General features: G+C 39.9%; 1 protein-coding gene across 10 annotated transcripts in view; it reads right to left on the bottom strand.

Annotated features, from left to right (window-relative positions):
- The window catches only part of TBC1D1 (TBC1 domain family member 1), a 114,210-nt gene that overhangs the window by 40,436 nt on the left and 48,904 nt on the right, over positions 1-24,870 (bottom strand). For 6 of the 10 annotated variants that reach the window (XM_013185985.3, XM_048072967.2, XM_066995753.1 and 3 more), the window contains 10 exons: positions 20,495-21,028; positions 16,743-16,832; positions 13,556-13,660; positions 13,017-13,149; positions 11,509-11,600; positions 9,776-9,886; positions 7,221-7,349; positions 4,438-4,524; positions 2,443-2,732; positions 590-718 (listed from right to left, as the gene is read on the bottom strand). In XM_013185985.3, coding sequence (XP_013041439.3) covers positions 590-718; positions 2,443-2,732; positions 4,438-4,524; positions 7,221-7,349; positions 9,776-9,886; positions 11,509-11,600; positions 13,017-13,149; positions 13,556-13,660; positions 16,743-16,832; positions 20,495-21,028 — 1,700 coding nt within the window. Of the gene's footprint in view, positions 1-589; positions 719-2,442; positions 2,733-4,437; positions 4,525-6,411; positions 6,624-7,220; positions 7,350-9,775; positions 9,887-11,508; positions 11,601-13,016; positions 13,150-13,555; positions 13,661-16,742; positions 16,833-20,494; positions 21,029-24,870 lie in introns of those variants that run through there. The other 4 variants (XM_048072969.2, XM_048072972.2, XM_048072971.2 and 1 more) reach the window with 4 other exon arrangements.

Below are 24,870 nucleotides of genomic sequence, written 5' to 3'. Positions count from 1 at the left end.
TTTGTTTTAAGAAATAGGGCACAGAGAAGTATCGTTTGATATTGCTGAGCATAACAAAGATAAATTAACCAACACAAACACAAGTTCCTTTTTTCCGTTTTTTTTTTTTTTTTTTTTTTTTTGGCTGTCCACAGTCCAGCTACTTCTTGCCTATTTTGGTTAACTTAGTATATTTCCTTTTAAATGTCAGGCACAGAAGGATATTAATATGTTTCTGTGTTAACCACGAACAAAGCAGAACAGAACTGAATGATTCAGGAGAGGCAGAGCGAGCTAGATTACAGGTTCTTGGCAACTTATCACTGGCACAATTTTAAGTAGTGCTGCTGTCTGCTGCATAACAAGAAGCTGCTTTGGAGCAACTGTCTCCAAAGAATGTCATGCATCTGAACATTTTATTCATTAAAAGAAAAAGTTACACAACTATCAGCACTACATTCAGTAGTGGAGCAGTTGAGTTCCCCCTCCCATAAAAATCTACCACCTTTAGTCTCTATGAAGTTATTTTAATTATTTGCACTACAGAGCTTTACATTTATAGCATGGCAAAACAAACCCTACCCCAAACTAGGTACAGGTGCCGTCTCACCTCTTTTGTGCAAAATGCCCACTTTGTTCTCCACTTGAATTATGCCTTAGATATTTAAAAAAGTTGGGTGAAGAGGCCGAGGGATTAAGACGAGCTAGAGTAGGAGAACGTGCAAGTTGACCAGAAGAACTTTTAGATTCGCCGACAGATGCGTTCATACCGTATAGTGGGATTCCAACCAGAGGAATGGAGTTGAGGTAGCAGAAAGAACAAAACACAGTAAGAGGGAGGAAATGGGAAGGGGGGAGCTAAAAAATAAATAAAAGTGAAATCTCTTCTCTAATCTCTGAAAGTAACCTGTACTTGTAACAAATACAAATCAGCCATTTCATACGTTTTTCACAGTTAATGTAGTAACTGCAAGAGGCTGAACGTTTTAACCCAATCAACAAAGTCTGAAACACACATTTAGAATCTTCAGTGAGGCATTTCAGTGCATGATATATTCAAACTCCTAAAGTATGTTAATAACAACCCTGTTTCTTCTCCCTCATATTGCTTCCCCTTGGTTTCTACGATAAAGACAGGCATACAATCAAGAGACTTCATGGATAAGAAGTGAAGTGTTAAATGAGAAGTGAAGTGTAAAATGTTTTGAAGTTCTGGATCCATTCACACTTGGAAAACAACAATCAGGGTAAGCTATTCAAAAAATGCTCACAAAACATACATGACTTGTTCAAAGTATTGTTTTCTTCTATGACCTGTTCTGTATGTTTCCTATGAAAGGTACACAAGAGTGATTTCTTTTTTGTTATGTGAAGGAGCAGACAGACTTAGGCCTTAGTAAAAATTACATAGTCAAATAGCAATAACCAAGCAAATTAAAAATATACTTAACTTTTAACTGTATTCCTATATTAAGATAGGAACTGACTGAACAAGCAGCAACAAGCGTCACGGCAACTTTCATGAAGGTAACAGACCAACAGCAGAAGTTCTAAACTGCATTACAAACACATTCCAGTATTTAAGAATTAAAAAGGTTCAAAAAGGGGACAAAAAGGCAACCTGGGTTATGTTTCCTTTTAAATGCTGTAATTTTTCTTTTCCCTGTCATCACCTATTTCAGGCACGTTCTTTTATTGCCCTGCCTCCTGCAGGGAAAAATAAGTTGGAACATATACAGATTTCCTACTGTCTAACTTGTGTAAACGAGCAGTTTTGGCAGTGAAATGAAAGTCTACAGACAGAAGTGTTTCCACAGTAATTGGAAAAAGCCAGATAGAGGGAGGAAAGAAAGCTGCCATAACATTCAGAGACTTTGAAAATGCTGAGGCAGGATTACAAAGGAAGACAGCTTGAAGAATACTGGCATTAAGGCAGTCAGTAGCTTGCTTTTGCAAGTAAAATTTACATAGGCTCACTGAAACGCTGCACAGGAGCCTCACCTCTATCACAATTACGTCAGTTTTGTGTGTTACTTTAAAATCACACATGAATTCACCAAACAGTAAGGTTTTCAGCATCAGAAATGCTACATAATTTTTCTCTACAAATAGAAAATGTAGATATAGCATTTATTTGCACTGCTTGCAGATCAAGGCCACAAAAATTACTGAATATTGCTTGCAAAAATATAATCTAATGCCTTAGGAGAGCTCCTACTTAGCTTTGTGACAAAGTGTGGAACTACATGTCTCATATTTCATCTCCCCTGAAGCTCACAGGGACTAAAATTGTGGAGCACACGGGACAGAAGTATTTTTAAACAGGTTACCTACAAACCTCCGAAGAGTGACACACTGCTGTGACATTTCTTATCCACTAAGAAGACACACCAGGTATGCAATCATCATCCCCAAATATGTCTTCAACAAATGAAAGCACAGCCTGCTTTTAGTAAGTCTTACTTTCTCATGTGAGGAGTCTCTGTGCTCACTGAGTGATACCTCATAAGTTTCCTCTGGGGAACAGATGGCGATGTTTCAACGGGTACCAGAGACTCCTGGCTTTCTGATGGTAAATGACTCAGTGTGTTTGCTCGCCTTCGAAAGCCTTGCTGAGGTAACGTAACAGACTGGTCAATTGGGTAACTATCTGGGTCGCTGGAGAGATCACCCACTGATCCACTGGTCTTGACAGCATTCTCTGCTGGAAGTGTAGGAAGTCTGTCTCTCTCCTTTTCACACAACGGTGGTTCCTAGCAGAGCAAAATATAAGGTTACTGACATGTGGTTTTACCATCAGTTTTGGGGATTGCAGTTCCATGTCATTATTCAGCCCCCACAGAGATCTGCTTCAGACTTGCACATTTTTATCATGATATCTCAAAGAAAGAATCACTGATATTCAGTGGTTTTTGTTCTTAACCACTTGGGTCATCAAATCACAGTCTCCATTCTACAGAGGAAAAAAAAATTTTGAGAGTGATTGCATTTTACAGTATATTGAACACAACACAGAACCAAGGGGAAATGAACAGATGGGTCAGGTTTGGGTAACAGTGACAGCAATGAAAAAGGCAGCATTTCAGAGTACTGTTTATTTAGCACCCCATTTTACAATGTAAGATTCCTTTTTTCTATTTTAAGACTCACACAAAGGACTTTAATCCTATGACTAAATGCCTGTTTCAGCCCCAAATCACGTATTTTTCTTCACTTCCCACCTCTTGTGTTTTTTGCAAAGTTAGCCATTCCTTCAGAATCGCAACCACGGAGAGAAAACTCTCCATTACCTGCATTCAGGAGCCCACAGTAGGTGACAAGGCACTGGAGCAGAATCGATAGCTGTATCCAAGTCTGCAGAGAGCTAAGCTACATCCAAGGAAGATGACTGGCTTTCTTCTGTGTTGTTTATACTACTATGTTCATACTAAAAACTTTCTAACCATGCAAAGTGGGAAATTACTCCACTTCTTGGTTTAGTTTTATACTTCTTATGTATGCAGTCCCGCATTCATGGTATGTACTTGCAGGGCTGAAGCTAACCAGATTAGGGTCAGCAGCATGGTAATTATCAAATTTGTTTTGCTGTACATTGTTGCTGGATTCAGATGATGTTAGGTAATATTTTAGTTCACATCTATGGATTCACATGATAAGACACAGATACAAAATATGTGTTTGTATATAGTATGACACATTTCTACTTCAAATGGAATCCCTCTTGCACCATTATTTTCTATAGGAGTAGGAACACAGGAAAACCCAAGGAAAGGCCTAAAGGCACCTTGAAATTTCTGGAGAACAGGAATATAGACTTAGTAAAAGTCCAACTTTTCAAATAGAATAGAAGTCTTTGGTGAAACTCTACAGATGACAGCACCTTATACATGATCATCTGTTAGCATGTGACTGCTATTTCTTAATCTGAATCTGTTACCAGAATAAACTGTGAAATTACTTTGTTCAAGTTGTTCTCACAGGATTCAAATACATTTGACATATTATATGCAAGAAAAGTGATTTGGGTAACCAACTTACAAATTTCAAAAAATGGAAAAATTGTTTCAAGCTGGGAAAGTGAAGGGAAAGACAGTGACTGATCAGAGGCTACCTGCAGTGTGTACATCCCCATCACCCTCAGAGGGACTTGGCACAGGAATAAAGAAATCCACGAATGGACCATCAAGTGGCAGCAGGACTCTTAGGAAGAAGGCATACCTAAGCCCTACTCAGTGCTGCTGTTTTTATCATTCTGTTTGGATGTTCAGGGGTTTCTTTGTTTTCATACACAATCAGTTAGGTTGTCTACTCCCCGGATATAGTGAATACAAAATGCAAGACGTTAGAACAGAACAGTTATATGACCAGTTGGTGACTATACTTCACTTCTGACTAGTTGTTTCAGGTAGCATTAACAGGAGTTTCTCACTATATACAGGCACTACAGGCTTTACTTACTTTATTTGTGCTGCTTAAGGTACTGGACATGGAGCTCTCCAGATCTACAGCACTAGAGCTGTCAAGTGGACCTCTGGCTTTACTGCCCTGTAGAAATAAAGCACAGTTAAAATTATAACACAAGGCATACCAAAAAGGACTTGCATAGAATAGACAGAATCTGTAGCTTTCAAAGACAGCATCAAATTTAATCTCCCGAAATGCCTAGCAATAGCCTTAGTCCCTGTGAGAAACAAAGGCTTCATTCAGGGCAGGCACTGACATTTTAAAGGATTCCTATGTAATTAGGGAATTCTCATGGGCAATTATGTACTTTCCATGGTATCAATATAATCACATATTGCATGTATGCACTATAACCACTATTAAAATACCTTCTAACAGTAGTCTAACCAGGAAATTGTCATATTAGATACTTGCTATCAAGATACAAAAAGTTGTAAAGGCTATTAAAAAAGGACTGAAAACTGTATCAATTTAATATACAGCAAGACATAATTTCTAGTATTTTAACATCAGAAAACAAGTATTTTTGTACAATTTTTGACAATATTTTTTGTATAATGTGTTGAACTCTAATGCTTTATGTTGAACTCTAATGCTTTATGTAACTAAGAGAAATATCAAGAAACCTATTGATGGATTTTTTTGTGTTAACACAACTATGGAACTCGTATCCTCCTAACCTTAAAGGGTAACACTGCATTATGTTCTGAAGTAAAGGCATATGCTCTCTTTGAACTACTATTCTAACTATAATTTAATGTTAGCAGTATTCACAATAGTGAACATTGCTCCTTAAAGCCCAGGCAAAGTGCTTTGCCTCAGATCTGAACAAAATCAGGAATTTTCATCAAAACAGCCATGACTGTGAAAATGCAACCAATATACAACTGCGCTTATATGACAACAGCTTACGCCTGTTTGGACAAACTGGCAAAATTAGGAACAATGCTAATGGTATGTTTCACATCCCAAACACATGCACAGCAGGATTTCATGGGGGTGAACTCCATTAATGCTGGTCAGGCAGTTATGAGGGGAGATATGCAACTACAAATCCTCAGCGCATGCCTACCTGTAACAGTGAGAATATGCTTTTACCATGGCCATTCTTATGCCATCATTTGCTTCTAGGGAACAGGTTAGGTACGACATCTGAAATAGGCTTTGAAAGCCTAGTTTTGTCACTACAAACTGCGTCTCTGAGGAAGTATTTTGCAGATAAACTAAACTAGATCTTCCTTCAACTTAACAGTTTGCCTGTAAGAAATGAGAATGTCCTAATTTCTATTCCTTACTATTTGTTGTTTGGTTTTGTTGCATGTAAGCTCTCTGAAAGGTCGGATTCTTTTAATCATTTGTCAAGCAGAAGTCTTTCCAAATCTTACTGGTTTCCTCAGACATCTCCCTGAACCCATTCTACTTTGCACTCTGTTTTAAAATGAAGTGCAAAAACAAAGAATATATGAACGAGACAACTCTGTGTAGGATTAAGTAGTACTTAAATCTGACATCTGATTTGTTTTCTTAGATGCTGCTGTATAATTAGGAGATACTTTCAGCTATTTGTTCATGATAAACATCTTCCCAATGTGTTTTCTTGGGGATCACTGTCACACCGGAGTTAGTTGTTCCCATAACAGGTACTGACAAACATTGTTTTTGAAGAATTTATGTGATATTGCCCAAGTGCCTGCATATTCCTAGTGCCTTCTGAAGTTCTTTACATTGCTTGCCTTTAGGTAGTTTCTAGCTGTTGTGGCTTAACCCAGCAGGCAGCTAAGCACCACACAGCCATTCGCTCACTCTCCCCCCAAGGGGGATGGGAGAAAGAACCAGGGAAAAAAAGTAAAACTCGTGTATTGAGATAAAGACAGTGTAACAGGACAGAAAAGGGAAAATAAAATAATAGGAATAACAACAACTATAAAAGAATACACAAAACAAGTGATGCGCAATGCAATTGCTCACCACCCATTGACCGATGCCCAGCCAGTCTCCAAGCAATGGCAGCCCTCCCAGCCAACTCCTCCCAGTTTTATTGTTCAGCATGATGCCATTTGGTATGGGACATCCCTTTGGCCAGTTTGGGTCAGCTGTCCTGGGTCTGTCCCCTCCCAGCTCCTGCTGCACGCCCAGTCTGCCCGCTGGCAAGACAGAGCGAGAAGCTGAAAAGTCCTTGGCTCTGTGTAAGCACTGCTCTGCAACAACTAAAACATCAGGGTGTTATCAACATTATTCTCATCCTAAATCCAAAACACAGCACCATACCAGCTTCTAGGAGGAAAATTAACTCTATCCCAGCCAAAACCTGGATGCTAGCATTTAAAAGTTCAGTTGCCTCATTAATCATCAGTTCTTCTGTCATTAATAAATACAGTCTCATTTGGAGTGCTTAGTCAGTTCCCTAATCACTTCCTTCTACATAAAAAGAAGTGAACATTTGTGATTACTTTTATTTTCTAATTCCTAAAGAGAAATAAAACAATGGCAGCTTTTCATAAGTTCTCGTGCTCGGCTTCATGTACATTTTTTAAAATGAATATATACACTATTGTTTATCTAGTACTTAGTTCGCTTCTTTCAGGACTTGGTATTTTCTTTAGCAAAGCCCTGCTTTGTTTTGTTATCTTGTAACATGAACATTCAAGCACTGTTTCACTCTGCCTTTAATAACCACTTAGCTACAACCTAAAAGGATAGCAAATGCAGTGTATCTACTATTCAATAAATAAAACAATGAAGCTACATTCAGAGGCAATAAACATGAAGATACTTACACGTGATAAAATACTTTCAAATGATTCTGTCAGAGATCTTTTTGCTTTGTTCTTTAACATATCTAATCTGAATCTTGAGGCACTGCTGGGCACCTCATTTGCAGCATTCTCAGCCGGGGATTGTGAAGTCTGTAAGTGTTTAAAAACGTAAGTGTGAAATACAAAACAGCATGGAGCACAATTTCAGTGAACAATCTGAAGAGCTCTGTAAAATCTATCAATACTTTCTCATGGTGTCCTTGGTTTTTCATGTCTTTCTCTACTTATACTTACATTGAAGTTTACCAAACTATCCTAACATAAGACCAGAAAATCTCTGCAAATTATATTTGTGGAGTGCCGTAACATGCTTCCGGGAGAACTGCCATTTCAATAGGGATTTATAGCTCTATCAACAAATTTTCTTTAATGCCAGAATACAATTGTGTAAGTTCTAAATGTTTATGTGTAACAGACTGGAGATTTCTAATAGATTTACTTTTCTTCAGGCAAGATATACTTAACAAGAACTCTGAAGAGCCTTCATCACATAAATGTGGGGCTAAGCGCCACAAAAACACATGTAATAGATAATCTAACTCTTCTATATATTTCACCAGTAAAAACATTTCCACTTTAAAGCTAACAGTCTATTGACAGTTATGCTTTTTAAATAAGCCTTTCAGTCCATTTTTATTGCTTGTGAAGATCAGTGTAGCAAATACAAAAATGATGCTACAATGCAAATACTACCATCCAAACCTGACACCTGCAGTAGAAACCAGAGCACAGTTTTCAGTGTTACTTTTTTGGGGTTTCATCTTGAGGCTGTCAGGCACTGTAGCCCTCTCTACCTGGCCCTAATTTCAGAGATCTGAATGCTCAGTGTATGTAACTATCAGTATGCAGACAACGGAACAGCTGTCAGACACTAGCATCACCAAATAGTCCTGTATAGATGTAGTTTTAAAGAAACCTATTTCCAGGACAACAAAATTACAGACTTCGGTATTTTCTTTTCATTTTCATTAATGTTAACCTCAACGGGCAAATTGGATGCTGCCTGCTACAATGTTCTTATGAAAGACACCAGGGTGTTATGGGTTAATGATTGCTGAGGCAAATAACATTGCCAGAGTACATGTTCAAAGGTATCTGCTGTTACACAGCTCTGGAGATAAATTATCAGAGTAAATATAAAATGTTATGTTAAGACAAATGATGGACTAGGGGCGAGCCAACTGTTCTTACAGCTTTGGCACCTTTGCAATGTCAGATGAACCAGTTTTGGTTCCAGGAGCTGAGCAAACTGCAGCAGGCCTTAAGAATTTTCAAATCATACCAAAGATACATTAAGATATTATCTTGCTTCATATATCCGTACTTCTAAGCCATTCATAACTGACAACTATTTGATAGCTGGCATTAGATCAAATAAAGGTATCTCAGACATGATGATAAAGAACCTCAGGCAATGTTTCTTCCTGTCAAGTGTTGTGCTTTTTTCCCCCCCTCTTTTTTTCCTAAAAATATATTTCTGGTGTGATGTGCAAACTAAGTAATCAGAACTAAACATGCAAAGTTTTCTTCCTGATTTCTCAGAAAGGTCAATAATTAACTAATTAGCCATAAAATAAAAACAGATTAGCAAAATAAATTAGTGGTAAATGAAGACTTGCTTTTATTTCCCCAGTTTCTTCAGAGGCCTAATTACTGCCCATATATATTGATTTACTAGTTTATAATACAAATCATCAATAGCTATCATCACAGTGGGATTACCAGGCAGCAGTGGTGGGAGTCAGCCAATATTTTGAAAAGGGTCAAATGATCAGAACTGAAAGTTTTCAGAGAACGACTATTGATCCTCTTTTGAAATACAGATCTCCTCAAGGTGTCTCGAGTCAGTCAGTCACAAACGAAGGCATACAAAATCATGAATCCCTTCTAAAAAATATTAACTGTGCTGTAAAAATAAAGCCTATTAAACAACACTGACACAATTTGATGCAGAATAAATAGTTCAGCTCTTTGGAAACAGATGACGATTTCTGTTGCTGTTTCTGCAGCAATGCTTCTCAGCTACTCCTCCCTGAGGGCCATTTCAAGTGGTCGTTTGCACACAAGAAATAGTTTTCAGCTATCAACTAAACATAATGGTTTTTATCAAGGATCAAGTCCAATGTGTTGTCAGAACACTGGCTCATACAGACAGGGGGATGGCAAATGCCACAGATTAGCTGAGAGCAGTTATATATAAATTCTGTATATATTCTCTGACGTATGTTGAATTGTCATTGCGGTGACAAGAAAGAAACAACCACTTTAGTGGCCTACCTAGCCTGCATCTCTGTCTCCAAGGTCTGGAACCAGACTGTACCAGCTATCTCAAAACGCGTGACATATGCCTGTCTTGGCACATGATGCTAGCCACAAGGAAAAGCAGAGTTCGCTGCTGCCTACAGTTTGAAGTACCAAAATGCCAGTGATGGAAAGCTGCCTTGGAAAGATAAGTATGGAATGGAAGATTATTCCTGGCTCCCTCTTACACGGGCTAAAACTGAATGGTTACTTACCTGTTTTGCTTCCCAAACGTGAACATGGTCCTTCTGTTTTTCTTCATACATGTTTCTCAAAATAGAGATAATCAACTCATTCTCTTTTTGATCATTTCTTGGTCTTAATTTCTTTAATTAAAAACACCACAAACACAGTCATTACACATTCATAAAATGACTAGCAAATACTTCACCCTTTTCATTTTGTCACTGTTACTACGCAATTAGTGTAAGAACAAGTTGAACTTAGATGCTACCCTATCAGTCCACCAGAGGACAGCAGCATCCCAAGCAAAGCACCAACACAGCCAGAGAAAGACTTATACTGGATTTCCTAAGTGACAGACTTTACATGAAAACTAAAGGCCAACCTTAGAGGTATTAAACTGCCACATGCAAATAATGACTTCAAAGTATACTTTTGCCAATTCACTTTTGAGGAAAAAAAAAAAAACAGAAACAAAGAAAATGAGCGTTTAGAATACATGAAGTACTGTCTTGCTGTCAATGGTGCATGACCCTTCTCCTATAAATCTTTCTCATTAGAAACTTCATTTTTGGGGGAAGTAACAGATATTTTAAAAATTAGTGCACAAAAATGTATAAGCTAAATATAACCACCTCTGCTGCGTTCTATTTAGATCTGAAACACTACATGAGAAAATAATTTTAAAAATTTATTTATGATAGAATTTAATCCCATAAGACATGGTTTTAAGCCTTACTGAGGTAATGCAGAGGATATGGTATGAAGTAGCTAAGGCCAGGAGAGCACCTTAGATTAATTAAAATACCCTTAGACAGTTATCTAAAAATGCAAATCATGGTTACAACATGTGGAGCTGTAAAAATACAGTAACTAAAATTTCTGTCACTCCAACTCGAAAGAAAAACTGAAAAGGATATTCAGGAGAGATATACTTTACCCTTAGTTTTACCAAGTTAATTGTTTGCAGACTTCTACCAGAAGCATTAACAGTTAGATTCATTTCCTGTAACTACTAGAAGCTTTAGACCATTAAAATGTGTACAGACTACTAAAAAGGCAACAGTGCCAGCTAGCTGCTATATGCTAAAAAATTACTTAGGTCATGGAATCACTCCCATAGAGCAATTTCCAAATTTGGTCCTAGATGATAAATCGCCACAAGGAAGCAAAGAGGGAGACTGAAATGACTCAAGAGAGGAAGGAAACGTTATTTAAAAAAAAAGTCTGAAGTTTCTTAATCTTTACTAACGTGCCAAACCCAATGACATTGCCTTCAACGGTCATCATCTGCCTTAAATCCAGCTATGCTTTCCTCCATGCTAACCTGTGTTTCATTCAGAGCATCGAAAGACAAATTTTTTTTAGTTAGTTTGACAAGTATTAAGACCCAGGTTAACTTTCAGGCAGGACATTTTCCAGTTTGGAAATGTTACACTCATTTGTTTCGTTCAAAGTAACAGCTGAACATTCTCAAAGTACAAGTTACTGCCTTCACTCACAAAAAGTCTGTATGCAGTCCTCCTCAGGGAGGAAGACTATTTGTTTTCATGGAAAAAAAATATTAGGGGAAGAAAAATGAGTAAAATAAGCCCTTTTCAAGAGCAAAATATATCAAAAAATGATACAGAAATTAAAGCACAAGGTGATTAATAGTCTGTGATATAAAGTTAATGAATAATTCACAAAAAAATGTGGAGCTTCACAATAATGTTAGCAAAAAACATTAATTGAGTTAAAACCTTGTAGGAGACATAGAGCTTACCTTAACCTCTTCAAAAACAGAGGCTTGCTCCTGGCTATTTAGTGTTGTTAGATGCTTTTGTAGTTCTAGTTTAGTCTTAAAAGGGGATAGCCCTAACATGAAGAACAAAAAAGAACAAATCATGGGGTCAAATTAGTCAGAATTAATCAACTGCATAAATATGCACAAAATGTAAGCTAAAGCTCATCAGTACCAGTTATTTGAGCTGACCCTTTGCCTTGATTTCATAACAGGGCATCCGAAAAAAGCGTAGGTTAATTTAAAGCTACTGCTGAACTCTCGTCTTTAAAATGAGGGACATGAACTCTTTGCAACAAGGAGATTTACTGAGCACGGACCAGGATTATACTCTTAGCTGATCTAGAAGATTCCATCATCACACAAAATAAAATAAATCCACAATCTACATTACAGCATTTTAGCAGACTACTTTGCTGGTGTTTGATGCAGTAACTGCTTGGACTTTGTTTGTGGTACAAATATATTTTCTATTGATTTCCTCTAGTTTGTATGCCTCGGCCTCTCCTTAAAATAGCAGATCTATTGCATGGTAGCAAGAGGCAAAGGAGAAATTCACTAAAAGATTTACTGACAATCTAAAGCTGACTGCCCTCTCATTCAGATTACTTTTTTCTGCTCTCATCCTGGATTAAGTTGCTTCTCTCTATTTTCTGTGGAAAAACAGCAAACCATCAATGGTATTTTGTACTTAACTTCTTGGCATCATCTGGCATCTCTCTTTCATCTGATTTGATGGTGCGATTAAAGACATTACGATTCTTTTGCCTTGAAGAACTTTCCCAAAAATTATCACTAACTGAAGGGCAAAACAAAGCGAAAAGTAGTTTTGAAAGTTCTCCAGTTTCATCAAGTTAATACTAGAGAAGTTTTGTTCATTTAAGTGATGTCTGGTGTAATTAAAGCCCAACAACAGCTTGTCACATCACAGCTTTAGCTTATTGGAGTAAAACCTGTGAGATTTGCTGAAATGCAAACTTTTTTTTTTGTCTTGAGCATGTTTTCTAGGCCACAACTACAGTTTTAACTTCTCCATTTAAATGAGGGAGCACAGATCAACATAAACATGCATATTGAAATCTTGCTGGTTCATGTTTAGAGGCAGTGTAATACCACTGTCTAATTGGGATCAATAGGACAGCAGGTCATCGGTATTGCTGCGTATATTGTTAAGAAGTTCAGTATCTACAATTCTCTGTATTTAAATGGCTAACAGTCAGGCTAGCTGTAATTCAATTATATTTAAACAAATATTTTTCAAAAATAAACTGAAACACAAGAAGGGAGCTTAGATTTTGTTTGAAAATTCTTATTAGCTTCTAGATTACTTTATATTGCAGTCCTCTTAATAGAAGAGACTGGCATTCAAGCCTACTTCCCACATCCCAAGTTCTATTTAAGCATTCCTTCCCTTTCAGACCCACATGTAATATTGCCCATCAATAAAATTGTTAAAAAGATATTTGACCAGAAAATTCTTTGAACCTCACCTTCTATCTTTTCACAGAGTTTATGCAAGCTTTGCATAGGACATCCTTCGCAGAGCTGGGGCTGGGCCTTGGAAGTTTGTTGCACAGCAGCTACAGTGAAAGCCTGTTTCAATGTCATCATGATTTCATCAACCTGAAAAGAACAGAGTGCTAAAGAACAGAATTTCACTTATCCACAGAGCTTCTGTTTTCCTTAACACAAAAACAGTCATTCAGAATGACACTGTCATGTATCTGGGAAGGTGCTTATGTTAAAAAAGAAGAGCTGTTGCTGTGCTGTTTCTTGCATACGCAAGACAAAGCTTATCATGAAGTCATCTCTCTTCCAGGCCAACCGTTTTTATTTTCGTGGTCTAGTAAAAGACATTACTTCTATCTAGAAACCTTTTCTTATGTATGATAAAAAGAAAAAAAAACCTCCTGTAGTTGTGAGGCACTGGCTTGACCCACAGCACAATAGTGCAGTCCTAGTGTAGAAAACATTCAGTAAAATACAGAGAACTGAACAGAAGATTACGTTAGGCCTTTCTTTTACTTACCAATGCTTCATCTGTACACTGAAACACATAGCAAACGAAGTGGAAGCCGCCATTTTCTGAAGACTCTCTGCAGATGAATCCAAAGTGATCCACATGTCTGATTCCCTAGCATAAAAATAGCAGTAATGAAGCAGTCTCATTTACATTAAATGTTTTGTACCTGTATTTTTTTCTATAACAAAAGCATGAAAGGCCCAACAGCACGACATCACATATCTATGGTACAGCTACCTTAAAATCATCTGGCCATTAAAAAAATGATTCTCTTATTGAATTTACTATTTCGTGAATATTTTAAGTTTCATTTTAGCCAGAGTTCGTTTTGTTTTTAAAGAAGAAGTATTATAGATCCATTGGAAAACACAGAGATGAAGAAAGACATATTGAGTGGTATTTTACTCAATATTTGAAACAGCAGGGAAAGCAAGGTCGCTCTTTTTCTTGCCTTTTGCTTAAGTGGTCACACAATTGTTTTAGATTTGTAAGAGCAAACCAAAGCATCTGTGAAAACTGATTTTTTTTTCAAATCTCAAGAAAAGCCTGTTTATTTAAAAATGAAAATGGTTATAATATATTAAGATCACTTGTGGAAGCATTTGTTGCTCCTAAAATGCATGCAAAAGTCAGGCACGATCTACTTGCAACAATAGGTAAGCATCACCTCCTAGCAAAACTCTGAATTTATTCAATTGCTGGAATATTTTCTTTTATGAAAAGACTTTCAGATGAGCAGAATTAGGTCATACCTGTGCATGTCTCCTCAGTGCACAATTTGTGGTAAAAACTTATGATGAATTATACACACAATGGTAGAACCTACGTATACAAATTCAGTTCCACTCAGCACTCTTTTGCTACCTTGTAGCTGTCATGGCACAACCGTATTAAAGTGAGGCAATAAACTGTTTAAACTTCACTGAAATTTCTAATTTATTGTTAAATCAAAGTCACGATCATGTTTCATAATCTGAAGATGGCTCCAGGACTTCTCCCCCCACCGTTTCCCTGTTAATGCAGCAGGAATCATCAAATATTCTCTTCATCATTTTATCACAAAGAAAAAATAGTAATAACAAAAAAGCATTAAAACAGCATAAAATGAGAACACTTCTATAGAACAGAATGGGTGGGTGGCCTAAAAAAGAATATGTAATAGCATTAAATATCCTGAAGTAACCCAAACAATGTTGTTCTAACAATAAATTGTTTGAAATACTAACAATAAACCTTCAAAGCATGCCAGCTGAGTAAAGGAAAATAGTTCAACACATATGGAGATACCCAGTTTCTCAAAGCGTGCCTTCTATACATAGACAACAAAGGCTTGATTACACAGACAACCATCAGGCACGGTGTACTATGAGAACAAGCAGATCAAAAGGACACTGAAATGATGTGAAGTCCTCAGCTTCTCCACCTCTAGCTCCACTGGACACCCAGGCTAAAGCATTTTGGGAGGCAGTTCTGTGATGATGCACAAACAGGCTGATACAACCTGCAGACTGTTTTCCTCCATCACCCACATCAGAGACGTGCTCAGAACACGCCTGTGCCCCTTCATGGACTCCCCTGTCCACGTTTCTTTTCCTGAAAACCCAACTGCAAGAGTGGAGGGAGCCCACCTGGGATCACAGCCCTCAGATCTCAGAACTGCAAGGCACCAGGAGCGATCATACACTTAGCTGTTTGTGTAGCTAATGCTGACACTGCCCCAGGATGACGTACTTCTTCCTACCATTTCCAGTATCTGACAGATTGGGCATTCTGGAAGTTAAGTACTGATTCTGATTTCCCCTATAACTTATTTCCAGTGCCTCCAAGAAAAGATTAATTGAAGGTCTTGTACAATCAAGATAAATTTGCAAGATGGTTCTGGTGAGTCTTCTGAAGTTTGCATACTTGGGGTAAAAGCCCTTGGGCCTGAACCCCTACCCCACTACTCTCCCAGCTGACAAGATCTGCCCAGCAACACTTCCTTCAGGCACGAGGGGAGACTCGATCAGAGTCTGCCTCCTACTGCTCTGCGGAGCACAGGAGCCTGCAGGGCAGGGCACAAAGTCTACTCAACTACCTCCTGCCTAAGGGCATGTGGGGATAAAGATTTTTCTGCGATCAAGGAGCTCCCTTCAAAGCTCTTGATCTGACATCATGCAAACTAGCGATGTTTACTCTGCCATTTTCAGAATAAGTACATGCATGTTTAATGATGAAAGCAACCTCCATCAGGTAAAAAAAATAAATCAATCTCAAAACAAAAAGGGCAAAGAGAATAATAGCAAATCATAATCCCTACATTTAAAAATTGCTAATTAAACCTATTGCATTTTTCCTCTATTTTTCTAGTTTTACCCCAATACCATTTAGACCAGAGCCTGTGATGCACTGAATAGAATTCCACTGTACAAGTAAGCAAGTGCAAAACGGTGCTAGAAAGAGTGGCAAGATTTACATCTCAGTACACTAGGTCTTACTCCCTCCTGAGACCCACAGTACAAACAAGACTGAACTGGTTTAATTGAAGGTGAACTTTTAGTTAAGCTAGTGGAAACACCCATTCCTCAATAAACGTACATCTATTTACATAATTGCAGTTCATACTAATTTCTCAGGGCTTTAAACTAAAACAATCCACAAGAGGTTTTAAAGGAATTAAATGTTCCCTAAGGAATCTATCCTTGTTTAATGAATTAAACTCTAGGAAATGTCTTTACGAACAGCTGCAATGACAGTTGTCTTTTACACACATGCAACTCAGTCTTGAAAAACATACATCTTTTAGAAGCGTTTTTCAGATAACTCTTGCACATTGTTTATTCCCTTTCATGATCACTCCTTGAAAAATACCCTGACACAGCTCACATTTGCACAACTGCGAATCACGCCTGCTGAAGTTTCAAACCAGAAATGATGAGGTTATTTCTTCTAGCTTGTATTATTCATTCACTAGTCAAGGAAGTGAGCCTTTATCTTAGAAGTTACAATGCAAAGCACGAGGGAAGAATGACGGTTTTACAGAATTACTGATTAACCAGCAACTTGTTTGTCAATAGCAATTACTGAAACCACTTGGGTGAGAATCCACTCGAAAAGCTGGGAGAAAGAAATACATGAACATTCACAAATGAAGAATATATACATGTATATACATATATTTTTTTCTTAAGAAAAAATACACTCCCAATCTTACCTGAGAACAAAAGGATATTTCTTTAAAGCTTTTTTCAATTGCTACTTTTTTAGTGTCAGGACTGATAAGGTAAACTTCAGACTGGCCAATCTAAAAAAAGCAGAATAACAAGGTAACAAGTAACATTACACTTACATTTGTCTCACTGCAAAAATGTTTCCTGGACAAAATCTCTAACAGTCTTCTATCTGTATTTTTAAACCAATTAGTGTATTATTACTGGACAAAGCGAGAATGAACAGCATTGGTTTGGTGTTGAGAGCACTGCATGTTACTGAACTGCGATTTAGTTTCACATTTGAGACATGAAGTTGAGATGTGTTTTACTACATACGTGTAATATTATACCACAAGTAATTAATTTTACACCAAGAAAACATTCACACTCTTTTCTTACTTTCAACAGGCTTGACACACACTGTATTCCCAAAAGCTACTGTGAAAAGCTACTTAATGAAACTGTCCCAAAATTTAAATTTAAGTGTATTCTCTCTACCTGTATTTTATTAAGATGCTCATAGCATTTAATTTAAAGGCTTTATCTCAAACTATAAAAACAAGCTTACTGGAGTGTATTTTCTAACTTAATTTCATCTGGAGGCCATTTGTACAGCAGTGCCCCAAGAGCTGATGTGAACTTCTGATAGGTGAGGACTCTTTTTAAGGTGAAACTATTGGTTTTGCTTTCTCAGCTGTTGGCAACATCTCTGTAACATTTCTGCAGGTATGTTTAGATTCCTCGCAGTTCCCAGCACATCTGAAAGCCTGCTAAGGCTAAGTCTTACGTTAGATTTTAGGGAAGATGGGCAGAATCTGGATCCATTCACAAGTTTGACTGAGACAAACTTGCTGGAGCTTCAACCACCACCAAATCCCAACGCACACACACCAGAAGATCAGTGTCACCAAGACACCCAGAGCTTCTTAAGGGGTGGGGGGAGAATCCTGTGTGGAAAAGGGTAAGAGTAAGAAGTGCAACTTCCCTGTGTCTGAAAACAGCCCTGTGCGTTCACCTTCCACCTCCTCCTTCACTCCAGCTAGCCACAACCATTTTCCCACTTTGCTCCTACTGCCCCCAGGGCCGCTGTTGTGGGGGTTATTCCTACTCACACCCACTCAGCAGCCTCCCCCTGCTCCCTTCCTAAGAGGCTCGCTCTGAGCTCAGCCCCACGCATGCCTTTCATACTTGGTCACAGGGCAGCAGAAAGCATTTGAAGCCAGCTGAACACGACAAAACCAGCAACAGAAACACCCGAGAGAAAAACCTAAAAAATAAAAGCAAACAAAAAAACCTAACAAATTGGCTAGGAAAGCAGTTCTTCAGGATGAGATTAAAAATCCAGACTGTCTGAACCAGGTCAGCAGCGTCAGCAGATAACTTATCTTAAGTTTTTCAGACCTCATACACCAGCCTCTCCTGCAGTCTTGGGGAAAATCCAAATTTCTTCAACTCAGAAAATACAAACTATTTTGCTCCTCTGGATAAGAAGTTACTCTTGAGCATTTCATACACAGCCACACACAAACCGATAAGCAAAGGTGGAAACCTGTGCACGGTGTATGTTGATTCAGAACCTGATGACCACGGGGGCTGCCTGCCCACAACTCGGCTATGCCACGAGGTTGGGGACACCAGAGTCACAAACCACGGTTACTTCACTTCCTTACTTTCAGCTAAACTCAGCATGGCTGAATGGCAACAGAAAGCAACTGTGGGTATTAAACACTATATTTCCAGGCAAAAAAACAACCCGAAGTAGAAAGGCAGATCAGCAGAGCTGCAGAATTTGGAAGTGAGCCTATCGGTAGGTGACCGACGTTGCATTCAAGTTGGAGCTGCACGCCTCCCTGAGAGCTGCTGGTTTTATATAAAATAAAAAGGTACCTGCTGCAGTACGCTGGGTCTGGACTGAAGCGTGTCCATCTCCAGTATATGCATATGAATTAATAATGGAATCAGGATTTGTTTAAAGATTAGGCTTTATTACAAAGGGCATTTGTATTTTCCGTGTGAAATACCTGCTCAGGGGAACAAGGTAAAGATGAAATTATTTCTCTCCTTCTTCCATCTCACTCCCTGTTGCCAGCCTGCCACAACCAAACAGAAGTTTTTAACCAGGTATAGCTAACTGTACCTCTCACTGTGTTCCTTTTTTTTTTTCAAAAAAAAAAACAACAAAAAAACAGGTGTAATAATTCAGTGATTCTTGTTAAAGCAGCACAACTCTTTCTCCCCTCCAAAAAAATGCTGTAACCACATCTATTCCACTCTGTTACTGTCCCTAAAAACTCCCAGCCCCAAGAGCAGCTGACGGATCTGAGATTTCCTTACAATAGCCAGCTATTGTTCTGTCAGCTCCAGGTTTTTCTGTAAGATATTATGAAATATAACATGGAGCAAATAACATAAACCTCACTTCAAGTGCAAGGTCCTGCATCTGGGCTGGGGCAACCCCAAGCACAAGCACAGGCTGGGCAGAGAATGGATGGAGAGCAGCCCTGAGAAGGACCTGGGGGTGTTGGTTGATGAGAAGCTCAGCACAAGCCGGCAATGTGTGCCTGCAGCCCAGAAAGCCAACCATATCCTGGGCTGCATCAAAAGCAGCGTGGCCAGCAGGGTGAGGGAGGTGACTGTCCCCCTCTGCTCTGCCCTTGTGAGACCCCACCTGGAGCGCTGCGTTCAGCTCTGGCTGGGCCCCAAGCACAAGACATGGACCTATAAGAATGAGCGCAGAGAGGGGCCACAAAGACAATCAAGGGGCTGGAGCACCTCTCCTACAAAGAGCTGAGGGAGTTGGGGTTGTTCAGTCTGAAGAGAAGGCTCCGGGGAGACCTTAGAGCAGCCTTCCAGTACCTAAAGGGGCCTACAGGAAAGCTGGGGAGGGGCTCTTTGCCAGGGAGTGGAGTGATAGGACAAGGAGTAATGGCTTTGAACTAAAAGAAGAGAGATTTAGATTAGATGTAAGGAAGAAATGTTGTACTGTCACAGGTTGCCCAGAGAAGCTGTGGATGCCCCATCCCTGGCGGTGTTCAAGGCCAGGCTGGATGGGCCCCTGGGCAACCTGGTCTGGTGGGAGGCATCCCTGCCCGTGGCAGGGGGTTGGAACCAGGTGATCTTCAAGGTCCCTTCCAACCCAAACCATTCTCTGATTTTGTACTTCTTTCTGAGGTCTTCAAAAAATATTTTTGCTGCTTACCCACCAAGGCAAGAGCATTGCCAGCCACACAAAAGCAGGACAGGAGTGGAGGCAGGCATGGAGTAGCAAAGGGAGTTACTGCACTGCTCTATCACTACACAGACGTGTTGGCAGCTGAATAAAAATAAAGTTGCTTATCAGGGGACATAAATACCACTAGCTCACGTCATGGTTTGGTCCTTCTGCTCTAGTTAAAGGCAAATTGTTCACCAGGAAATTTATTTCTTCTGTTACTAGCTAGTGTAATTATACACACCATGTTGCAATTGTGTAACTAGCAACTAATTTGCTAAAAGCTATCTTTAGAAGCCCAGTGTTTTGGATAATGCTGTTTTAAACTATTTAACATAACCTTATTTTGACTACATCAAACAATTTATACTGACTGGTAATACTTTATAAAGAAGTAGGCGAGTTTAAGCTAAGCTCTGGTAATTGCAATTAAGTTATTAAAGAAGCAACTGCCATCCATCTGAAAATCTGCTTTGGCGTTTGCCATTCCAAACTCCAAGACGTGAAAACACCATCAGCAATAGATGCAAAATCTTGCTTTACCGTAAACAACATTGTCCGGTTTTCTGCAATGTCTGTTGGCTGCACAACACTGTGTCCATAGATAAGTTGACTTTTTAGGTTCAGTGAAACTGCATCTTCTTCGAAAGACCTGACAAAGCTGTTACTCCTATGGCTTCCCTCTTGAAAATCCTTCTTAAAAGCTAATGAACGAAGCCCAGGCTGAGAAAAGGATTTCCTAATTGGCCTCTTCTCCTCCTCTTCACCCATCAAGGGCTGGAAGACAGATCGAAATTTGCTGCCGAAAGAGAAGCCTCCAGAGTTATTGGCAGTTTCATTTTGTTGGGACGATGAGTTAAAATCTGAGTTTTTTGTACAACTCGCATAATTAAATTTCTCAATGCATTCATCTATGAGTGCTGGGGGTGCGTTTTTATGTGCTACAGTCACACGTCCACAGAACAGCACCTCAAACTTTTTGGCAAAAGGGTCTTCAACATCTGAGAGATTATTCTGAAACTCTTCCTGACGAGCAATTTTTCCAGCTTGTCGAATCGAGCTTATAATCTCAGGCACCTAGAAGAGGGGGAAAATAAACAAAATTAGCATCTGGTGCTTTAAAACAAACAAGCTGCAACACTCAGAGGTGCTCCCTGCTGTTATTTTTCTTGCATGGCTGATTTGTTTTCATTTTCTGAAAGACCAGCTGAAGTGATCTTGTATTTCTCCAACAGACCTATGTTTTAATACGATAAACACTGACTAGGTAAATTGCTCATTTGCTTCCCCGTCAGGAGGTCCAGCATCATCAACATGTCATCAGAAGAGCTTTGCCAATGCTTGGTTACACTGCACTGCTGTGATTCATCTCATAAAGGTTCTCCTGCAGCACGTGCTGCTGCCACGGGGCCACAATTTATGGTTACAGCAGATAATTCTGCCAGCTTTTTAATTCCCCTGAATTACTCCGAGAACAAGTCATGCTAAGTGTGTCAGTTCCCTGACAGAACAAATTTCCTCCATCGAGAATCAATAGCTTACTTCACAAGAGTTTGGCTGCAGATAGTACAGAAGGCAGTAAGAGAGCCGCAGACCAAAACCCTAAGAGCGAAGGCAGCCCTGAACCTACAGAATGCTTTGGAGGCACAAGCTCCATCTTCTTCAGATGTTTCCAAGGCCACCTACTAGCTAAACACTATACAAAAATGAAGGTAAACCAGAGAAAACAGCAAAGAACTTGGAGAGAAAGAAAAAGGTTGCACAGCAAAAACTGAACATACTCTGGGAATGCACAGAAACCTCCGCGTGACGCTTTTTGTAGACAAGGAAATGCACACACACATACAGCCAGCAGGTTTCAACCAACCAGTAAGAGACGACAGAACACCCCGCGTGGCTCAGGAAGCATTACCTCACCCCTGAGCCACCAGCTGATCGCACAGCCAGGCCGACGGGGAAGGTAAGGGTCCTGACTTCAGAAGCCTGCTCCCAGCGGTGGCACTTAGCAGCTGGAAAGCCCTGATTCAGGCAGCTTCCTGCCTCACTGTTTTTAAATCACATACAAGAAGAAAGTAAAGGACTTCACTTTTAAGGTTCATTATAGAACCTTTATTACCTCAAATAATATGTATTTGCTCCGGTCAGCCCAAAGCTCACCTCAGTTGTATTTACCTGATACTCCTTCACACAGTTCTTAGTTGCCTAACACGTCAGGATGAGGGCGAAGCAGACGACTTGATTCTAGCCATACTTCAAGCTGCAGCTGCCTTAGCATTTTCCAATAGACACGTCTGACCCTGATGGAAGTGCCCGGGCTCACCAGCTACAGGCAGCCACCCTCCCCAGTTACCCTGGGATCCCAGCTCTGCCCTTGACGAGGTTGCAGCGGCCACAGCGAAGAAGGGAGGCAGGTCCTGGAAAGGGCTCGTGCCATCCAAGCCAAGAGCGCCAGCCTGCCACGATCTTGGCAGGGATGAAGCTCCCGTGGCACAGCCTGTGCTGCGGGTTGTAAGGAGAGTTTGCAGCTGCTGCAAGGGTTGGAGCTGAGGCGAGGCCCAGGCTGTGCGTTTGGGATCCACCACAGACGTGCTCCTATTGAATTTGGTTTCTTCAATGGTTTCGTTATCAAACACCCTGGACTTTAGTTAGAGACTACATCCCTCAGAATTACTTTGCAGTAAGTAAACTTCATGTCTGAAGAGATTTAGTGGGCCTGTTGATGAAAACAAAGGGGAGTATTTATTTAATTCAAGCCTTAGCATGTGTGAAGAGAAATATGTCACTCATAAGGACCAGCTGGTTTCTGGGCCACGCTTAATGAAAACCATGGACTCCTCTGTTCTTGCTTATTCATCTAAACAACTTCACAATCTATTAATATCTTTTTATTACTTCTGATTAGGTAATGGATATTGCTACAGCAGAAGCAGCAAGCCACCACCTTCCTTTCCTCTGACCGTTATGTATGTTAAATGTTAACCTCTTCATCAATCAAGACACGGTGCTATGATGAATAAGAGAAGAACAAAGTACATTTTCCCGTGGAACTGTTCTTGGCTTGACCAACGTTTGTGCTCTTTTCACCTTCCTGTACCACTCCGGGCCCTTTACGCAGGTATCTGGAGAGCAGGAATGCAGGCGCTGCTCAGCTCCCTCTGGCCCTGGCTCCCTCAGCAAATAGACCTGGGTGCTGACTACGTGAGAATCACGTAAACGTTCAATAAATAAATAAATAAATAACAAAAAAAATGAAAGAAATCTGAAATGTATAAATAAAGCTCTTTGGAATTATCAAAATAAACTACCAGGCTCTATCCTGGCAAATGCTCATTAACCACAGCTGGGATTTTTCCAGATTAAGGAGCACGCCGTTCAGCTAACAGTAACCACGTCTCTTCCAAAACTCCAGCAATTAATCCAAATTTAAATCGTATCAGGTTTTGTCTCTTTGATCTGCATCAAAAAGCAGCAGAGCTCAAGTCGCTACTGAATTAATGTAATGTTGCTTGGAGTTTTGTAAACAGTAATCCAAGCCTACACATAGTAACAGAAATGGGAAGAATAAGGCTTCTTTACAAAACAAAAGGATTGCCAGTTCTTACACCAGGGATGATACATGGGATGGAAGAACTTCCATCTGTGGAGAGGGACATTTTCCTGGTAGTCTGGGGGTACAAGCCTATCTTCACCAGCAGGAAACAGATATATACATCTGTTTTATATAAAATATAAGTTTTATATATATAAATATAAATTTAAAATTTAAAATAAAATTTAAATATTATATATATAAATATACCTATATTATCATATATATATATACACACACATATATATGGTATTTTTGCTGTGCAAGCTACAGAAGCACCCATGCAGCTCATGCAGAGAGTAGTCTAGCGCTGTTGGTGGCTCTCCCTGCGGTTCAAGCACCTCTACCTGCAGACGCGCCGTAACTCTACCTGAGCCAGAAGCTGCGTGGTGGGGTGGTGGCTCAGTACCACTGGGCTGGAGATTTCCAGATCATTCCTATCCTATTTCAGACATTCCCCTCACACTTCACCGCCTCCACCGATGGTCTTTGTCAGTCGGTGGCCACGATGGTTGGAACAGTGTTCCCCAGAGAGCTGCACACTGCTGTAACTGCTGAAGGAGCTTGAAGAATAAAGTACACGAGTCCTGCTAGATTCGCTCTTCCATCTTTGTAGAAAGAGGTATGGAAGACTAAACAGGAGACAACTTTTTTGCCTAACCTCTTCTATTTGTCCAGAAATTAGGATTAAAGGCCCATGTATTGTAAGTTAGCTCAGAGCAGCTATTTTTATTACCTTTCTACCTCTCTCTAGACACTTATTTTTTAAAATGCATGAAGCTAATACAAGCTTAAAACAAGCTTTGAGCACTCCCTGTGTTTTTGCATTCCCATCTCTCTATTTGTGAAGAACCTGATGCCACCAAGGACCCAGGCCTGACCTGTGGACATGCATAGGGACCAGAAATAGGCTCTTAAGGAAGGGCCAGCCAGGATGCCAGCTAGCAGCAGGGATGCCTGGAGCGCCTGGCCTGTGGAGCCAGCTGAGCACCTACGGCTGAGAATTAGACCACAGAACAATACGGGCAACGTTGTGCTTGGCAGATGAGGCCTTCTTTGGACTACGGGGAGCAGGCTCTCGTTCAGAGGCATGAGCCCTCCTGGTGATTTTAACCCACCTGGTATCTGCTGGGAGGGCAACAGAGCAGGCCAGAAGGTCTCTGGAGCACGTTGATGATATTCCCTGACAAAGGTGATGCAGCAGCTAAGGAGGGAAGGCGCACTGATGGGCTTGTTACTTAATAACAAGGAAGAACCAGCTGGGGATGTGAAGTTTGGGAGCAACCTTCACCGCAACAAGCACCTTGTGAAATGGGGCAGAGAGCATGAT

Source organism: Anser cygnoides, chromosome 4 (genome assembly GCF_040182565.1).
Source record: "Anser cygnoides isolate HZ-2024a breed goose chromosome 4, Taihu_goose_T2T_genome, whole genome shotgun sequence".
In the NCBI taxonomy this organism is placed as follows: Eukaryota; Metazoa; Chordata; class Aves; order Anseriformes; family Anatidae; genus Anser; species Anser cygnoides.
Note: the sequence above shows the minus strand (reverse complement) of the source record. Positions and strands in the feature narration are given on the sequence as shown.